Raw genomic sequence first — 15,256 nt, 5'->3', positions numbered from 1 at the left:
TGCGAGGGCTGGGCTTGGATTAAATTTACCTTTTCCCACTGACCCTGCAAAGTCCTCGGTGACCCTTATAGCCTGGTCTGATTGTGCTTCTCAGCAGCATTAAGGCCTGTCCTCCTTTGTCTCCGTATTTTGCAGTCGCACGGCGAGGAGCTGCGCTTTGTTGAGAACGGCTGCCATGACAACCCCACCTTGGATGTGGCCAGTGACAGCCAGTCGGAAATGCAGGAGAAGAAGCCAAGCGTGAACGGTGGAAACACCATCAATGGCCCCGACAGCTGGGATGTCCTGATCAATAAGCAGGCGAGCGAGGATGTGGATGTGTTTGAGGAAGACACGCATCTTTAGAAAAAGAAGGGAGGGAACCACCCCCTTAAATGCATTTGTCTCTCTCCTGTCTTGACTGATGGACCACGGGATCAGGTGGCTTCTAGGAACTTCTTAAAGGCTTGGGACAGGTCAAGTCTTTGGGCAAGTTTTCCCGATAGAATTCCTGAGCCTGCGTCTGAGGCTTGGAGCCAGGAGGATCACTGAACAGAGGGAAGTGGGAGGGGTGGGTGTGTAGGTCTCTGTGTGTATTCCTATCAGTAGCACCAATGCTTTCATCACCTTTAAACGCACTTACTGTAGCTCTCTGGTAGTGGCTGAGAGTGGCTGGTCTTGAGAAGCAAGGCGGTGGGGCTAAGTCTGCCACCAAGAGTCCTGCTTTTGGGAGTAAATTCACTTCGGGAGTCCAGCTGGAGCTACGGCAGCCAGATCCTGACCTTGAGATCATGTCCAGTCCCTGCAGGTGCAGTAAAACCTGTGCATTCTGGATGGAGGGGAGCCAAGACTCAGTGTCCTGGGCAGAGTTTGTGTTCCAGGTGTGAAAAGAGGGTTTGTTGTTTGGTTTTTTTTTTTTAGTGCTCTAGCATTCAGCTGCTAATTAGATGGGCTGATGTTTACATCTGGGGAAGACATCCCTCTGTCATCTCATTTCCCCCCTCACACCACAAACAGCCCCACTCCCTTTTTCAGCTCCACAGCTCCAAGCCGAGTTTGCAAAGTGTGAGCACTTTACCCTTGCTTGACCGATTGCAGAGAATTCAGTGCCATGGTGCAGCATCTTAGCTGGAAATTTGCTTTAGGTTGGAGAGTTGCTCAAAAAGGCCATTTACCCACCTCTTTCCCACAACAGCCTGTGAAATCAGCAGCAAAGTATCCCTTAAGTCTCAGTTCTAGACTGGCAGGCCTTCCCCGCTCCTGTTTTCCAGGATAGTTTGGTTTCAGTTGGTCTTTTTCAGGTAAATGTAAAGACTATGTGAGACTTTTTAAACAGGGAGAAAAGTGAAAACTCAGAAACATAATTTTCTCATCCTTTTATTTCCTTTTCGGCATCCTGCCCTGAGTGGGGGGAAGTGTTTATGTCCCGTAGGTGTAAATCGGGGTAACATCTTTAAAATCACTGCACTGAAGCAAGCGTAAAAGCCAGTTCAGATGAGATGAGAGTCAGATCTAAGAGTTCCCCAATGAACGTTTCTCAGGCACGCCTCAGGCAACTTTGAGGCTCCAGCTCCCTGAAGAGGTGTGGTAAAAGGCACGTGAATATGCATAATTGTTCTCTGAGCCCTGCCTAAACCGAGACTCGGAACTACTGTCAAGCCTGAAATCCCAGAACATTTGTTTCCTCTGTCATCGAGGGATTGAGGGACTTGCTTCGGTCAGAGGCAACAGTTGTCCTCTCTGTTACGGTGATCTGCATGCGTGCTTACTGCAAGATGCAGCTTCGCATTTGGTCTTTAAGGGACCCTTTGTACAGAAAGACCCCAGATATGCAGCCTGATGCCGAGCCTGTAAATCTATCCCTGTATGTATAGATATTTTTAGCATGTTCCTCCCTGATGTGAGTGCCTATAGTCAAGGTACAAGAGTCAGTTGGTTCATTTTGCATAGCGCTTTGCATACAAACTGAATCACAGATCACCTCGATGTAGGACCACGTTGATATTGGTCTATTAGGGATTCAGGAAAGGTGACAGCCTTTGGTTTCCTATCCAGATTCCAATTTTCAGTGTTTTTTATCGTGCCTCCATACCTTTCCCCGTGTTAAGTAGGAGACAGTGACCGTCAGCTCCATTTGTATCTTGTTGGTAGGGTTGCAGAGATGCTCAGAGGAGTCCCCTCTCCTGCCCCAGCAGTTGGTAGTGGGGGACAGTCCGTGTACGTGGACTGCCACTGTGGCTCTTCTCCCACCCCCCGCGATGATGGCTCCTGCTGAGTTTGATGGGTCTGTGCAGTGAAACTGCATACGTTCAGTGGCTGTGTTGATGGCACTTTGGGACTCACGGGATTAAATGCAAGTTGCTGTTCAGGTGAGTAAATTAAAGCATGAAGTTAAAAATTGAGTTTGTATAGCACTTAGCATAACGGGGCCTGGCTTGGCCAGGGCCTTTAGGCAGTTTCACCATATAAATGTTTATAAGTCCAATAATCCTCATTAAATATGTTTTTAATGCCCCGTGGCTATTAAAAAGATAGTGCCACCAATCAGATGTGAATCAGTTCACCCACAAAACACTTCCTTGCTGCACTTCATTGCTAGGAGCTGCTTCGCTGCCCTGTTTTCTGTCCAATTCACTAATTCAGAGAAACAACAAGGTGCTGATAAAGCAACGCTTCTGGCTGGGCTCAGCACCTGCTGATCTAATGTAAAGTTTTCAAACTTTAAAGAAATCAAGGGGGCTATGCAGGCCTGTTAATAAGCTAGCAAGTTCTCTTGATTTGTTCTTCTGGCTTCTTGTGGCCTGAAGGTTTTCCAGAAACTGTAGAGCTCTCTTCTGTGTCCGGAGCATCCAGGCGATCTTGAGACTGTCTAAAGGTGGCTGTCACGAGGCTGACAACAATTTTGTGCTGTCTCTGACAGGGTGCACCTGGCCGTATGATCTCGGTTTAGCTCCAGGAATCTACTGGTTAATAGCATTTCACTTTAGTCTGGTAATACTTTTTATACCTTTACCATTTGTTCTTGCTCCGTATCGGGTTTTTTTGCACTAGGCTGATCTTGTTAAGTCGATTGCACTGTTGTCCCTCTCCCGCCAGCCTTGCAGAGACGGGTCATCTCTGGGGACCTGCGGGCTGGGGACCACTGTAGAGAGGCTGTTGGTAGCCCACTTAGTCTGTTGGTCAGTGCTTGGGTTTCCAGCTCTGCACAAGGAGGATTTAAAGAGGAAGAGAAACTTTGTCTTAGCATTTGTAACAGGAAGCTTTTCTATCACCTTAATGTAGTTAAACTTCTTTTTAACAAAAACTGTCCAAGCTGGACTTCTCAGAGCGGTGTGCCAGGCGACAGAGCAGATGCAGGAGACAAAGTGATTCCTGGAAAACTCTTTTCGACCTACCCGGGCTTCGCTGTGGTCCCATCTGCCAAACGTTTGATCGCACTGACACCTGGTGGCTGCCGGGATTTGGAGATGAAAAGTGAAGAGGAAAAAAAAAAAAAAGGACTTTTTTTCCCCCCTCTCTTAGCTCTGGGTATTTGTTTCCTGTGACTTGCCTAGGACAGTCCCCAGCTTTATTTACGAGGGGCTGCTGGACTCGCCTGTGAGCAGAGGGGCTCATAGCAGGCACATAAGGGATGGTTTGTGTGAGGACGTCCCTGTCTGCGAAGCAATGAGATGGGACGTTCCCTGGAGTCACCCGGTCTAGAGGCCCTGGGTAGCAAAACAGGGTCTCGGCTCCATCTCCCTGCTTTCTCCTCCACTTGCCCCCTCTCCTCCCGGGGAGCATAGCCAGAAAGCAGAGGCTCTGGCTTGAAATGGAGGTGGCTCTCCAGAGAGAGCATCGTGCGCCAGCGTGAGGAGCTCCGCGTCCTGGGGAACACTGGCGATGGCATCGGCTGGATGCACGGCCAAGATCAGAGTGGCTCTCCATCTCTGTGGGACGGTGGCCAGATGTGGTCTGGGATGGCCAAGCTGCAGATTACTCCCAGATGTTATCCAGATGGCTAGAACAGCGCCTGTGATGTGGAGGCCAACCCGTGCTGGGACTTTGCGTCCTGCAGACCACCTCATGGTATGTAGGGTGTAAAGAAACAATGAGAAGCGACCTGGTAGCTGTGCTGCGGGGTGTGTAATGCAGGTTGAGAATACAGTTCAAGATACCCCCTTACGGATCCCTCTGGGCAAAGGATGCGTTGTGAAATGGAGGTACATCATCGTATGGATTACTGCTGCGATGTTCCAAGGTCACACTGCGAGATCCCGCTGTTCCCGTCCACCTTCGCAGCCACGCAGGAGCACCTCTCCCCTTTGCCGAGGGTTTGGGGCAGCTCGAGCAGAGACAGCAAGCGCCTTCCTCCATGCTGGCTCACGAGAGCCTCGTGGGCTCATCTCGGCTGACAGCCGGGCTCCCAGCCCTTCTTCTCAGCGCCCTCGTTCCTGCCAGACCTCAGCTGTCTGCAAGCCCTGGCCACCGCTCGGCATTGCTGCCGGAGAACACTTAGAAACACTCGTGTCTGGCCCTGGAACCGACAGGGTTGTGGGTTTGTTTTCTTTGCAATAAAACGCACCTCCTGGGTGTCTGAACACTGACCCGAGCCGAGTCCTGTGCGTGGGCGCCTCCGCCTGAACTCGCCTCTGCTGCCCTGTTAATGGGGGCTGGCTGGGGTCCCTCTGCCGGGCCGGGGGGCGGCCAGTCTCGTGCTGCAGCAGCCCTGAGCCGTGCCGGGGCTGTGGGAAGCTGGCTCCTCCCGTGGGGTGACAGTCCGGTCCCGTGGGGTCCCCCAGGGCCAGCCCAGGACCCCCATTCCCTGCTGGGGAATTCCCCTGTCCCCGGGCAAAGCCCCTGTCCCCGAGCAGAGCCCTCGCATGCGTGCACACCCCCGTGCCCCCCACCAGCTCCCCCCATCCCACGCCTGCTCCAGCGCTGGACCCCACGCCCGTGGTCCAGAGCCCTCCGTGTGCCCCAGGACCCCCCCCCTTCCCCCCCCCCCCCCCCCCGCTTCTGGACCAGGTCCCCCAAGGAGCGTTCCGGAGCAGCCCCCGTCCTTGTTCCAGACCAGACCCCCCGGCACCCCTTTCCCGTGGCCGGCGCAGCCGCAACCCCGTCCCACGCGCGTCCCGGCCCGCCCCGGGCGGTGCTTGCTCCTCCAGCCCGCACGGGGGCGCTGCGCCTGGCGGCTCTAGTTCAGGCCGGCGGCGGGGCCGCTCCGCTGCCGCCGCCCCGCCCCTCCCGCCGCCGTGTTTACATCCGCCGCCGCTTCCGTCCCGCCGCCGCTGCCCCTCGGCCCCTTCCCCCGGCCCGGCCCCTTGCGGCCTCCCTCCGCTCTCCGCGTCAATGCGGCGCCGCCGCCCCGCGGCCTGCCCCGGCCATGGACACCAGCGACCTGTTCACCAGCTGCAAGAAGGGGGACGTGAGCCGCGTCCGGTGAGCCGGGCCGGGGCGGGGAGCGGGGGGCAGCTCCCGGCCTCCCCCGCCTCAGCCGCTGCCTTTAGCCGCTGTAACCAGCCGGGGGAAGCGGGGCCGGGCCGCGCCGCGTTACGGTCTTGCGGCCGCGCCGGGGGTCGTAGTTACCAGAGGCCCGGCCCGGCCTGGCCTGCCCCGGGCCGCTCAGGCAGCGGCCTCCGGCAGCCTGGGGCCTCGGCAGGGCAGCCGCCGTGCCGGGAGACAGCTGGGGTGCGAAAAGGAGAGCTGCTTTCTCTATAAACAAACGCGCCTGGCTCTTCCCCCAAGGGAACTGGACGTGCGCTGAGTCTTTGCTAGCGGTCTTAGGCTTGCGTAAGGTCTGCCTGTTTTCTTAAAATTCGGGCACCTGAGCGTCAGGCGGTTATCGCGTGCTTGGCTGGTATGAACGCTGTCTGTGGCAAATGTCCTTGCAGAAGTCTCTTCTCAGCAGCTGCTCGTTTTCTACTGTTGGAAACTGTATTTGCGTTGGTAGGAAGCTAGATCTCTGGAAAGTAATCATCGTGGAAATATTTAGCCACCTTGTGCTGTAGACTGCAGTGGTATCTCTGAGAAATGCCGGGCTGCTTAATTTCAGGTCAAGTCTCCTGGCTCAGATGGAAGCAGCGTGGCTTAGCTGCAGCGATTTCAGATCAGGAGGCAGACGGGGCTGTTCTCTGCAGGGTGAATGGATGTTGTAACGCAAAAGCCTGGTGTTTCCAACAGACTCCTCTGTGCATCTCATGGCCTGAGTCTAAGAACGCTCTTCACCTCCTGATCCTACTTGATTCTTTCAGCTCCCAATGTGTGGATCTTCCCAGATAATCAGAAGGAGCCTCTCTGTTTCAAGGTGCTCGCTAACGAAGGATAAATAGGCAGATAGATGAGGTCTGGGGAACGTTGTTACCGGTTGTGTATTCGTGCTGGATTAATTCATTGCAAACAGTAAATTGCAGGTTCACTATAGAAGGAGGGGCCCTGCAGGTGGCCGTGCAGAGGTTTAAGATGACTAGCATAGAAGCCGTAGTGGAGAAATGATCGGTCTGGGAATGCTGTGAAAGCAGAGGGGACAAATCAACCACATGGGGCTGAGTAGAAAGGAGCTGAGTTGCTTGGGATTTCGAAGGTGGTCAGGGGAACCTGAAGTTTGAGACTGATGGAGGGAGTGAAAGTGGGGACTGATGTGGTGGATGAGGAAAAAAAAAAAAAACCCGTTGAGAATCTCTGTGAAGGCTGAGGGGGACTTTTACTTGTGGTGGGGAGAGATGGTTGTTGCAGTAGTTGAGGACAGGCTATAACAAGAGCCAGGCTGTGCAGGAGATTTGTGTGCAAAGCAAAGGCTGGCTTCTAGAGCTGCCAAAGAGGGAGCGTTGGCAGCATTTGATATAGCCTAAATGTGCGGGACAAGGAAGTGGCAGGAATTAAGAGGAGTCTGGAGTGACACCGATGTTGTTACCTGTGGCAAGAAAAGCCGCAAGCAGGATGGGAGTCCAACCTTGGCCTTGTAAACTTGGCGACTTCTTTGTAAGCATCCAGGCTGTGAGCATTGTTGGAGAATGCAAAGGTACTGCTGAAGCGCTCAGGCTTCTTTTGTGATTGCTGCCCTGTTAGGGGTCAGCAGGAGGTGGGTTTGATTCCCCTCTTTCCCCATGTGCACCACTTAAGATTGAAGGGAGCTGCCGAGCCAGCTGCAGAATGCCGTTCTTTGGGTTGAGGATTTGACTGATGCCCCTTCAGCCACAGCTGACAGCTCCCCAAGTCAAATGCAAGATCTTGTCATACCTTTGGAAGTTACTGTATAAACTCAAAGTTGCATCTTTTGAAAGAGGAGAACGTGACTGAGTGAGTAGCTGCATGAAGTTATAACTTCGCTCTCCCTTTTCTTCCAGATACCTTCTTGAACAGCGAGATGTGGAAATTAATGTCCGTGATAAATGGGACAGTACACCTCTGTGAGTCCTGCAGCCTAGAGCGCTGGCTGGGCGGGAGGGGAAGGCTTTCAGAGCTCTTTTGCTCTCTCTGCGTCGGCAGCTAACAGCGCTGTTACAAAATGTCCCAGGTTCTGCTTTTTGAGGGATTTGGCTGTGTATTTCTGCTTCTCTTGTCTGTGGGTGCTGTGCTAAATATGTCTTTGTCCCCCCGTCTGACTGACGTTTGCTGTAGTAGTGCTCAGAAGGGTGGCTAATTTTGTGGCCAAATTACCTGGATTAAGCAGTCTGTTCTTGGCCTCGTTAGGTTTTTTCCTCCTCAAAGTCTAAGGCATTCTAGCATGTCTTTTCAGGTGAAGGCTTGGCTTGGTGAAATGCAAAGTGACCGTGGGATCACAGTCTGACTGGCAAGGCCGTGAACGTGCAGTAGGAAGCGCGGAATCCCCATGCTGGTGCTGAGGAGGGTGGTGTGAGCTTTTTACCTCCCCACATACCAATTCCAAAGTGCATTTAGACAGTTGCGGTATATTTAGAGTACGGAATAACTTCCCAAAGTAAGGGTAGACTAATATTTGCTCGCTGCAATGCACGTTACAGGATTCTCCTAGTCTGTAGGACAATTTGAGGTCCTTGTAAAAGAGAATCATGAAAGGGTTAGATTATGAAAGAGAAAATGAAACTCATCGTAAGTAGGACTTTGAGGGTGGATTTGCTGTACCTCCAGTGTGGGTGCTGTTCCCTCGTTACTGTAGCGTGCAGCAGTCAGACTGGCAACAGAAGGAGCAAGGAGCGTTTCTGAGATTTCAGTAGAATTGCTTAGTACCCGTGAAATGACCTCCATTAAAATGACGATGGATTTGGCAGCTGGGTGCAACAGAAGATGCTGAACCCAGACTGGCACCTTGAGATCTCCTTGCAGGACAGGGTGCCTAGGAGTGCTGGGAACAGACCCTGCTTACTCTGCTGCTGGGGTCAGGCTTCTGTGCTATTCGGTAGCAATTCCTCACTCCGGTGAGGAGTCATCTTCTAAGCTTATCAGGGGTGGCTCAGTGCTGAGGTCTGCATGCTGCTGTGTGCCCAAATTTTGCTTCTTACTGTATCTCTAATTTTCTTTCTCTTGTTATTGTCAGGTATTATGCTTGCCTCTGTGGACATGAGGAGCTTGTACGCTATCTTCTAGCCAATGGTGAGCAAAAGTGTCCTGGTTATGGGTGCAATATCTTTCTCCATACTGGTCCGTAGGGATTGTATATCCTTCTAGCTGTCCCTTGTGGAAACTACTTCTGTTACAACCAGCTGGCGATCTCAGGCTGCAGTGGGAGCCCCGGACACACTTTTGTGGTCCCTTTTGCAGGCCATTTGCTGCTTGAATTTGCTACAGGAGAGCTTTCTGTGATGACTCGAGGCAGCATGACTTTCTGAAATCAGAGCTGATGTTTTGTGAGGGTGAATTGCTGTTGGGAGTATGCTGATGTAAGAATTGTACTTCATCTGAAGAACTGTCTGTGTCAAACTTTCTTGTACTCTTCTGATAGCCTTGCATTGTAAACAGGTCTTAAAGATGAAGTGCAAGGGCTTTTACTAACCTCAAACAAAGCAAGACAAACTCTCCAGGCAAAGTGCCTGCCCGTTTGATTTCCAGCACCCAAATTCCCTTAGGCAGTGGTGATGTTCTCTGTGCTGGCAGAGGAATCGGAGTGCAGGGTCAGAGCTCAAAAGGCTTGTCTCTACCACTGCATTCAGAGCATCTTAATCAACCACTTGTGTAATTCTAAAATAGCAAAAGGCAAGTGCCTTCCAAATTTCTAGCAGAGTCTAACCTAAAGAGGCATCTCTTGCCTTGCGCAAGGCAGAAATGCTTTTTAGGAGGAGCTGTTAAAAGTCCAATAAGCAATCGTACTCTTTGCACAGTGAGGTTCTTCTTCCCAGAAGGCTGCTGGAGCCGTGCTGAGAGGTGTATTACCAGGGTCAGTTTAAATGAGTCACGACTTCTTCAGAAAGGGATTTTGCTGTGGGAGAACAGCTTTAGGTTATATACATGTACGGGGAGCTTAGTTTTTTGTAAATATGCTCAGTAGCATAGGGGATCACAGTGAAACATGTCACCAGCCAAAAGTCATACTCGTTTAGCGACCGTTCGGGGACACTTGTCGGGGAAAGATGTGACTCTGCCTGCTGGCATGTACCTGTGATCGTTTTGCAGGAGCGAAATGTGAGGCAAACACTTTTGATGGGGAACGTTGTTTGTATGGAGCTTTGAGTGATGCCATCCGACGCCTGCTGAAGGAGTACAAACAGATCACGGCAAAGTGCATGAAGAGAGACTACTATGATGTCTTCCTACAGCGGTAAGCAGAGGAGGCAGCTCCATGTGCAATGCGTTCTGTCATCCTTCCTTAGCTGTTAACCTGGATATTCAAGCTCTCTGTTCAGGGCAGATTTGAAAGGCAACTCATCAGTACCCCATCTCATTCCTGGGCATGTAGAGCTTCCTAAGGGATGTTCCTTTGTGTCTTAAGGGATGGCTTCCAGATATGTGTGCATTTAAAATATAGCCTCCAGTGCCGTAGGTACAGACTCCAGAGCCAACAGAAACATGGTCTTTATGATGCAGAAGCATTAGACTGTCATCCTTTACTGTCAAACCAAAATCAGATCACTAAAACCACATCAGGGATTTAGGAGATGTCAACTGAAATTAAGTTTCAGGCCTGAAGTGCTATAGCCTATGAGCCGAGGTTTCCAGCAGTGGTAACAGGTGTCTCATTTCTGAGATAGAGCACCTTGAGAAGCCTCAAACTGACTTACATGGACAGTGCTCAGTTCTTTCTTTTTATTCATTAAAATGTGTTAATTTTAAGAGGTTTCTGAAAGTTGCCTGTCACACCTTGTAGTCTTAGCCTAGAACTTAAGAAGCCTAACTTGCTCTAGGAGTAGAGGAATACTGTCAATCTTTTTTTCTTGCTGTTTTTTTACCCTGGTAGTTCTGATGTTATTACACAGACTTGGTTTTTTGTGTGGATTGTGGGTTGGTTTTTTTTTTTTTTTTGTTCCCATTGAACTGAATTAAAAAACAAAAAACAAACGAATAAGGTTTCAGCATCTGTATCTTCAAAATCAGAGAGCAAATAAGTCCTAGAAAGATCTGACATCTTCCCATGACTACAGAGTCCTAATTTCTGAAGCTGTGGGGAAAGAGGGGAGGAAGGAAACTCATTTATCTGAGTAAAATCACATTCTGCCTTTCAGGGAAGTATAATTTTGGAGGGTGATCTATCACTTCCCTGGTGAGTTTGTGACTCAGGTGATGCAGTTGAGCGCACATGAAAACTAAAATGTGCTGTTTTCCACTTCTCATTCCAAACAGACCTTGTGTTAAAATTGAAACAAAGGGCAACAGCAGGGGGCAAAAAATAAACACCTAACTCCTCCTATTTTGTTTTGGGCGAGACGCTAGTAGGAAGGATGTTGTAGTGGCAGGAGACAGAGATCAGCATTCAAGACCCTGCTCTGACATCACCTCCTTGTGTGACCCCACACCTTTCTGTGCACCAGTCCTGCTCTCTAGAAGGAGTATGATGCCTGATGTCTGCCTGATTTGACCTCTTGGGGATGTTTGTGAGAATATACATGCAAGGGGTGGTGGACATTAGGAAACACCGGTGATGGTTGCCGTAAACTCTAGAAGTAGCAATCTCGGTTTTTTTCCTTCTAAAGAATGAGGGTATGACCATGCAATCATAAACAAGGCTTCATCTCTGATGTGGTAATTGCCTGCATTTCATGCCTGTAACATCCTTCCTTCTTCTGAGGATGAGTGACATCAAATCCTCTCCTATTTGCTGCATGGTTAAAGTGTGCACGCTGACAGCGCCCAGAGAGCAGGAAACTTGCACCTTACTTTGTGCAAGTGGGGTAATTCTTTTTGAAAGTGTATGCTTCTGTAGGGCTTTTTGTCATCCGACAATTTAAAAGCTGGATTAACCTTTAGAGATGTGTTTGGGGGCAACTAGTTCCTCTTTAAAATCTGTTCCCTGTGTTCAGCGGTTCACCTGAGTCCGGAAGGCTTCATTCTCCAGCCTTCCTCTTGCACTAATGAAACTTCTTTGAGTCATTGGAGGGAGTGAGAGATCCCAGGCTAGTATGTGAAGCACCAGCCCCTGTGCTGCCCTTCGAACTGGGCAGGGAGAGACTGCCTTGTCCAGGGGTATGTGTTCATTTAGACCTAATTGTCCATGTCCCCCACTAGCTTTACTCCATTCTCTCCTTTCTCATTCTGCAATGAATTTCCCCTCTCTTTGTTCCGTACAGGTTGCTGGAGCAGGGTTACCAAAGCGACATCGTTTTCATTGTTCATGGCAAATCCTTCTGTGCCCACCGCTGCATTCTCAGTGCTCGCAGCGCCTACTTTGCGGAAATGTTTGAGACCAAATGGAAGGGAAAGAACATGATAGTGTTGAAGCATCCACTGGTGAGCAAGGCTGTGCTTCCAGCTCTTTCCTTTTTTTCCCTGTTTCAACTGGGTGAGAAAAGTGAGTAGGAAGGACAGTTTGAGGGCTAACTTCCACAGTGAATAGCTCCTGGAGCTCAGAATGAGCCTGGTCAAGGCGAGGGGCTTGTGGAGGCACCTTATGCAGTAAAATAGCATCTTATTTGGATAACAAAAGGCTGTAGACTGCGTACTTCCCCTTTGTTCCCTCTGTCATGGGCTCGAACATATCTTAATTAATTGCAGTAGCAGGTAGCTGTTGCCATCTGCCAGCTGCATCGTGACTCCTCTGTGGGATGAGTTGAGTCTCTCTAATTCCTGGTGGCCAGGTGGTCTGTGGTGAAGACATCACCTCTGTAATTGGCACTAATTGAGTCCCTTTTGTTGCCTTCGCAGCAAGAACTAAATAGGCCATAAGTGCGTTCCATCCGTTAATCACCAATACTCTGGCGTACGTTTCTGTAGCTCGACTGTGGCTGTGCAAAACCTCTCATGACAAACATACTTCCAGTTTCTCAGGACATTGCTTAATGTCTCTCCTTTCTCTTTCCTCTCAAATTAAGAAGAGTTGGAAATGTTTGCAACCAGTGAAAGACTGGATTTTACGGACCCCGTATTACAAACGTGTCTTTGGAGCACGTCCATTAGTCAGGTCCTGTCCCCCTAGGCACATGGATTACTATCGGTTCATACATTTAAAGAGGTGTGTAAGCCAGGTGGAGTGGCAACGTTAGTTACGCAAGGAGCAAGGAAATCGGGTGCAGTGTGTGAGTTGCTATTTAAGTGGGTTTTTTTTTGACTTGTTCAGGATCAGGTTTGTATTCAGGCAAGCTTCAAGCTTGTTATTAAGTTCCTGGGAATTCTAAAGGTAACTTTCTCATGTTTTATTTTAGATTAATCCAGCAGCCTTTGGCTCTCTTCTGCAGTACCTATACACAGGTAAATTACTTGCTGTCTAGTGTATGTGTTCGTGGCTGGTGGGCAGCTCTCTGTGCCTCTTCTGTAGCACTGTTTTGGTGGCACAGGCTTGCAAACAGCTGTGTTTGGGTGCATGAGTCGCCGACACATCCTCTCTGCTGGCAGAACGGGAGAATGTGAGCAATCCCTCTCTCTTCCAAGATGTTTTGTACCTTTTGTCAGTTGTTGTCCTGCCAATAACTATACAGTCAATTAAAAAAAAATCAGCTTGGCTTGATTGGTTAGATGGATGTGGAGAATGTATTTTTAACTTAAGGAAGGTAAATCTGTCGTCTGGGATAACGGCCCCCTGAGCTGGTGAAAAGCCAGGTTCCCACGTAGGACGTTTCCAGTCTGGCAGACCTGAGCAGTGTGTGCTGAATGATTTGATTACTTTCTAATATTTTTTTTCTGGACAGAAGTTGATCCTAAACCTTCTATGAAAATGCCAAATGTTGTATTGTATGCATGCTAACTGCTGAACTATTTCAGGCCAGGAGGTGGTGCCAGAAAATAACTTTATCTTCAAGGCTCTCCTTCCCCAGTCCAGTGTTTTCAGAAATGTTTCTCACCATGTTTTCAGTGGTGGTAGAAGATTCTGGGATGCCAGCTTGTGAGCCTAAAGTCTTTTCTCACCCTAAGCCAGATAGCCAGTGGTGGCAGTCATGCATGCTGCTGTTGTGCTGTTCTTTTGTTCTTTTCTGAGGGAATTAAGACATCTTTTGTATAAGCCTGTTTGCTCTTTGGCCTCTTGAATGAAGCTGTGAGGGTAGACACTGGAAGGTGGGAATGTGAATGAGATGCCAGACTGAGATCCATCGAAGTGGTGGGCAGTGGGGTACCACGTCTTAGCTTCTTGGACTGAATTGTAACTGGATGCTGAGAAGTGAGGCGATGTGTCTAATTACTGAATTTCGGTGTCATCAAGTCTTCAATCCCTGATTTGCCATTTTTACACCTAAGTGGTATGGGTTAAAAGAGCTGGCTGCATTTCTCCTTGGCAGGTCGTCTTGATATCGACGTAGAATATGTGAATGATTGCAAGAGGTTGGCCAAGCAGTGTCGGCTGCAGGACCTCATAGACGATTTGGAGACCAAATGTAAAAAAGTCTATGAATTCGGTAAGCATTTTCCTTGCTGTTGTCTCTGCTGTGCCTCTGTGTCCTTTCAGGGAGAAAGAGGAAAGTGTGATGGTGGATGTTTCATGGTGCTCTTGCGGCTTCCAGAAAGTGATTCTGTTGTGGAATTCCCATCTTTGCATGATAGTTTTCAGTTGTGGGCTCTCTGTAGGGCAGCTGTAGTGGTTTCTGACACATGCATGTTTATCATTTATATTGAATGTTTTCATTATAGTGGAGCAGCCATGGCAGCAGGACTTTGCTGTGGTTGCCAGACATCCAGTGGAGCACTGTGGGGTATATTGAGAAGTGTCTTCCAGCAGAGAGCTTGTTTAAATCCCTGGGGAGATATAATATGTACAATTAAAAGCCCTTTTCGGCATTTATCTGACCCCTAACCAAAGTAAAACATTTGATAATTGGCTCAAAACGAATGCAGAGATGTAACGTTTTTTAAGAGCAGAGAAGTATTTCTGAATGCACATGTGTATTTATAACACATGTATGTGCCAAACCTTAAATGATGCAATCCTCTATTTAAGGGCTTTTTGTTATCCAAAGAGCTTGTGATCTAATCATGACATCAGCTTATTGCACAAAAACCAACAGTTGGAGTTTATCATTCATCTCCTTAGTTCAAGTGAAAGGACACGTGAAGAAGAATCAAAACAGCACAAGCAGGGCAAAGCGGTGTTAGTCATTAAGCAAAAAAAAGATGATATGGTAACAAAACCTTCAGGCTGAAAACATCTGATTCTCATTTCATGCTCTGAGTTAACTCCTTTACTTCAGTCAAGTCAATTTTGGTTTGAGAAGAGAATCTAGTCTGTAGCTTTTAGGTCAATAGCATCTTCTTTCTTGATCTGAGAGGTAAGCATGTAGCTATTCCACCTTTCCCTTTTGAATCACGAGTTCTGATTATTCAGCCTCCTGAAGTTGCAGGGCTTAACAGAAAGAGGCAATACTTCTGGCTCAAGAAATTCCTCATCTGCAAATCCCATGGAAGATATTACCGTATGCATGTCTCCCCTTAGGCACGTGCAATTGTTTGTTGGTGGTAGGGTACTAGGTTACCACAGTACAGTTGTACACCTATGTAGATCAGGGTGGAAGTCCTTATAGCATGGAAACTGTATCATAAGTTTTACCTCAGCCATGTAAACCCATATGTAAGCATGCATCTGAAGAGACGAGAAATGCATTTCTTGGTTTCTTGCTGCAAGTAGTGTAAGATATCATTTTGTGTATTAAATAAGTGGTGGAAAAGGGGAGTGGTGGTGAATACAATGACTGGAAAATAAAAACTACTCGGACAATCCAGTAACAGAATTATCTTGTGGCATCTTTTG

At 48.9% G+C, this 15,256-nt stretch overlaps 2 protein-coding genes across 5 annotated transcripts in view; both read left to right on the top strand.

Annotated features, from left to right (window-relative positions):
* The window catches only part of PODXL2 (podocalyxin like 2), a 33,707-nt gene extending 29,142 nt beyond the window's left edge, over positions 1 to 4,565 (top strand). Inside the window, exon 8 of the mRNA XM_087745003.1 lies at positions 136 to 4,565. Coding sequence (XP_087601129.1) covers positions 136 to 345 — 210 coding nt within the window. The 3' untranslated portion in view covers positions 346 to 4,565. The remainder of the gene's footprint in view (positions 1 to 135) is intronic.
* Positions 4,566 to 5,203: 638 nt separating this feature from the next.
* Positions 5,204 to 15,256, top strand: part of ABTB1 (ankyrin repeat and BTB domain containing 1) — a 28,608-nt gene continuing 18,555 nt past the window's right edge. Inside the window, exons 1-8 of one of the 4 annotated variants that reach the window (XM_087743998.1) lie at positions 5,386 to 5,400; positions 6,014 to 6,265; positions 7,305 to 7,367; positions 8,474 to 8,529; positions 9,547 to 9,691; positions 11,655 to 11,814; positions 12,726 to 12,771; positions 13,794 to 13,910. In XM_087743998.1, coding sequence (XP_087600124.1) covers positions 6,219 to 6,265; positions 7,305 to 7,367; positions 8,474 to 8,529; positions 9,547 to 9,691; positions 11,655 to 11,814; positions 12,726 to 12,771; positions 13,794 to 13,910 — 634 coding nt within the window. In that variant the 5' untranslated portion in view covers positions 5,386 to 5,400; positions 6,014 to 6,218. The other 3 variants (XM_087744000.1, XM_087743997.1, XM_087743999.1) reach the window with 3 other exon arrangements.

This window comes from Nipponia nippon, unplaced genomic scaffold (genome assembly GCF_047370975.1).
Source record: "Nipponia nippon isolate SJK-2023a ecotype South Korea unplaced genomic scaffold, ASM4737097v1 scaffold_9, whole genome shotgun sequence".
Taxonomy (NCBI): Eukaryota; Metazoa; Chordata; class Aves; order Pelecaniformes; family Threskiornithidae; genus Nipponia; species Nipponia nippon.
Note: the sequence above shows the minus strand (reverse complement) of the source record. Positions and strands in the feature narration are given on the sequence as shown.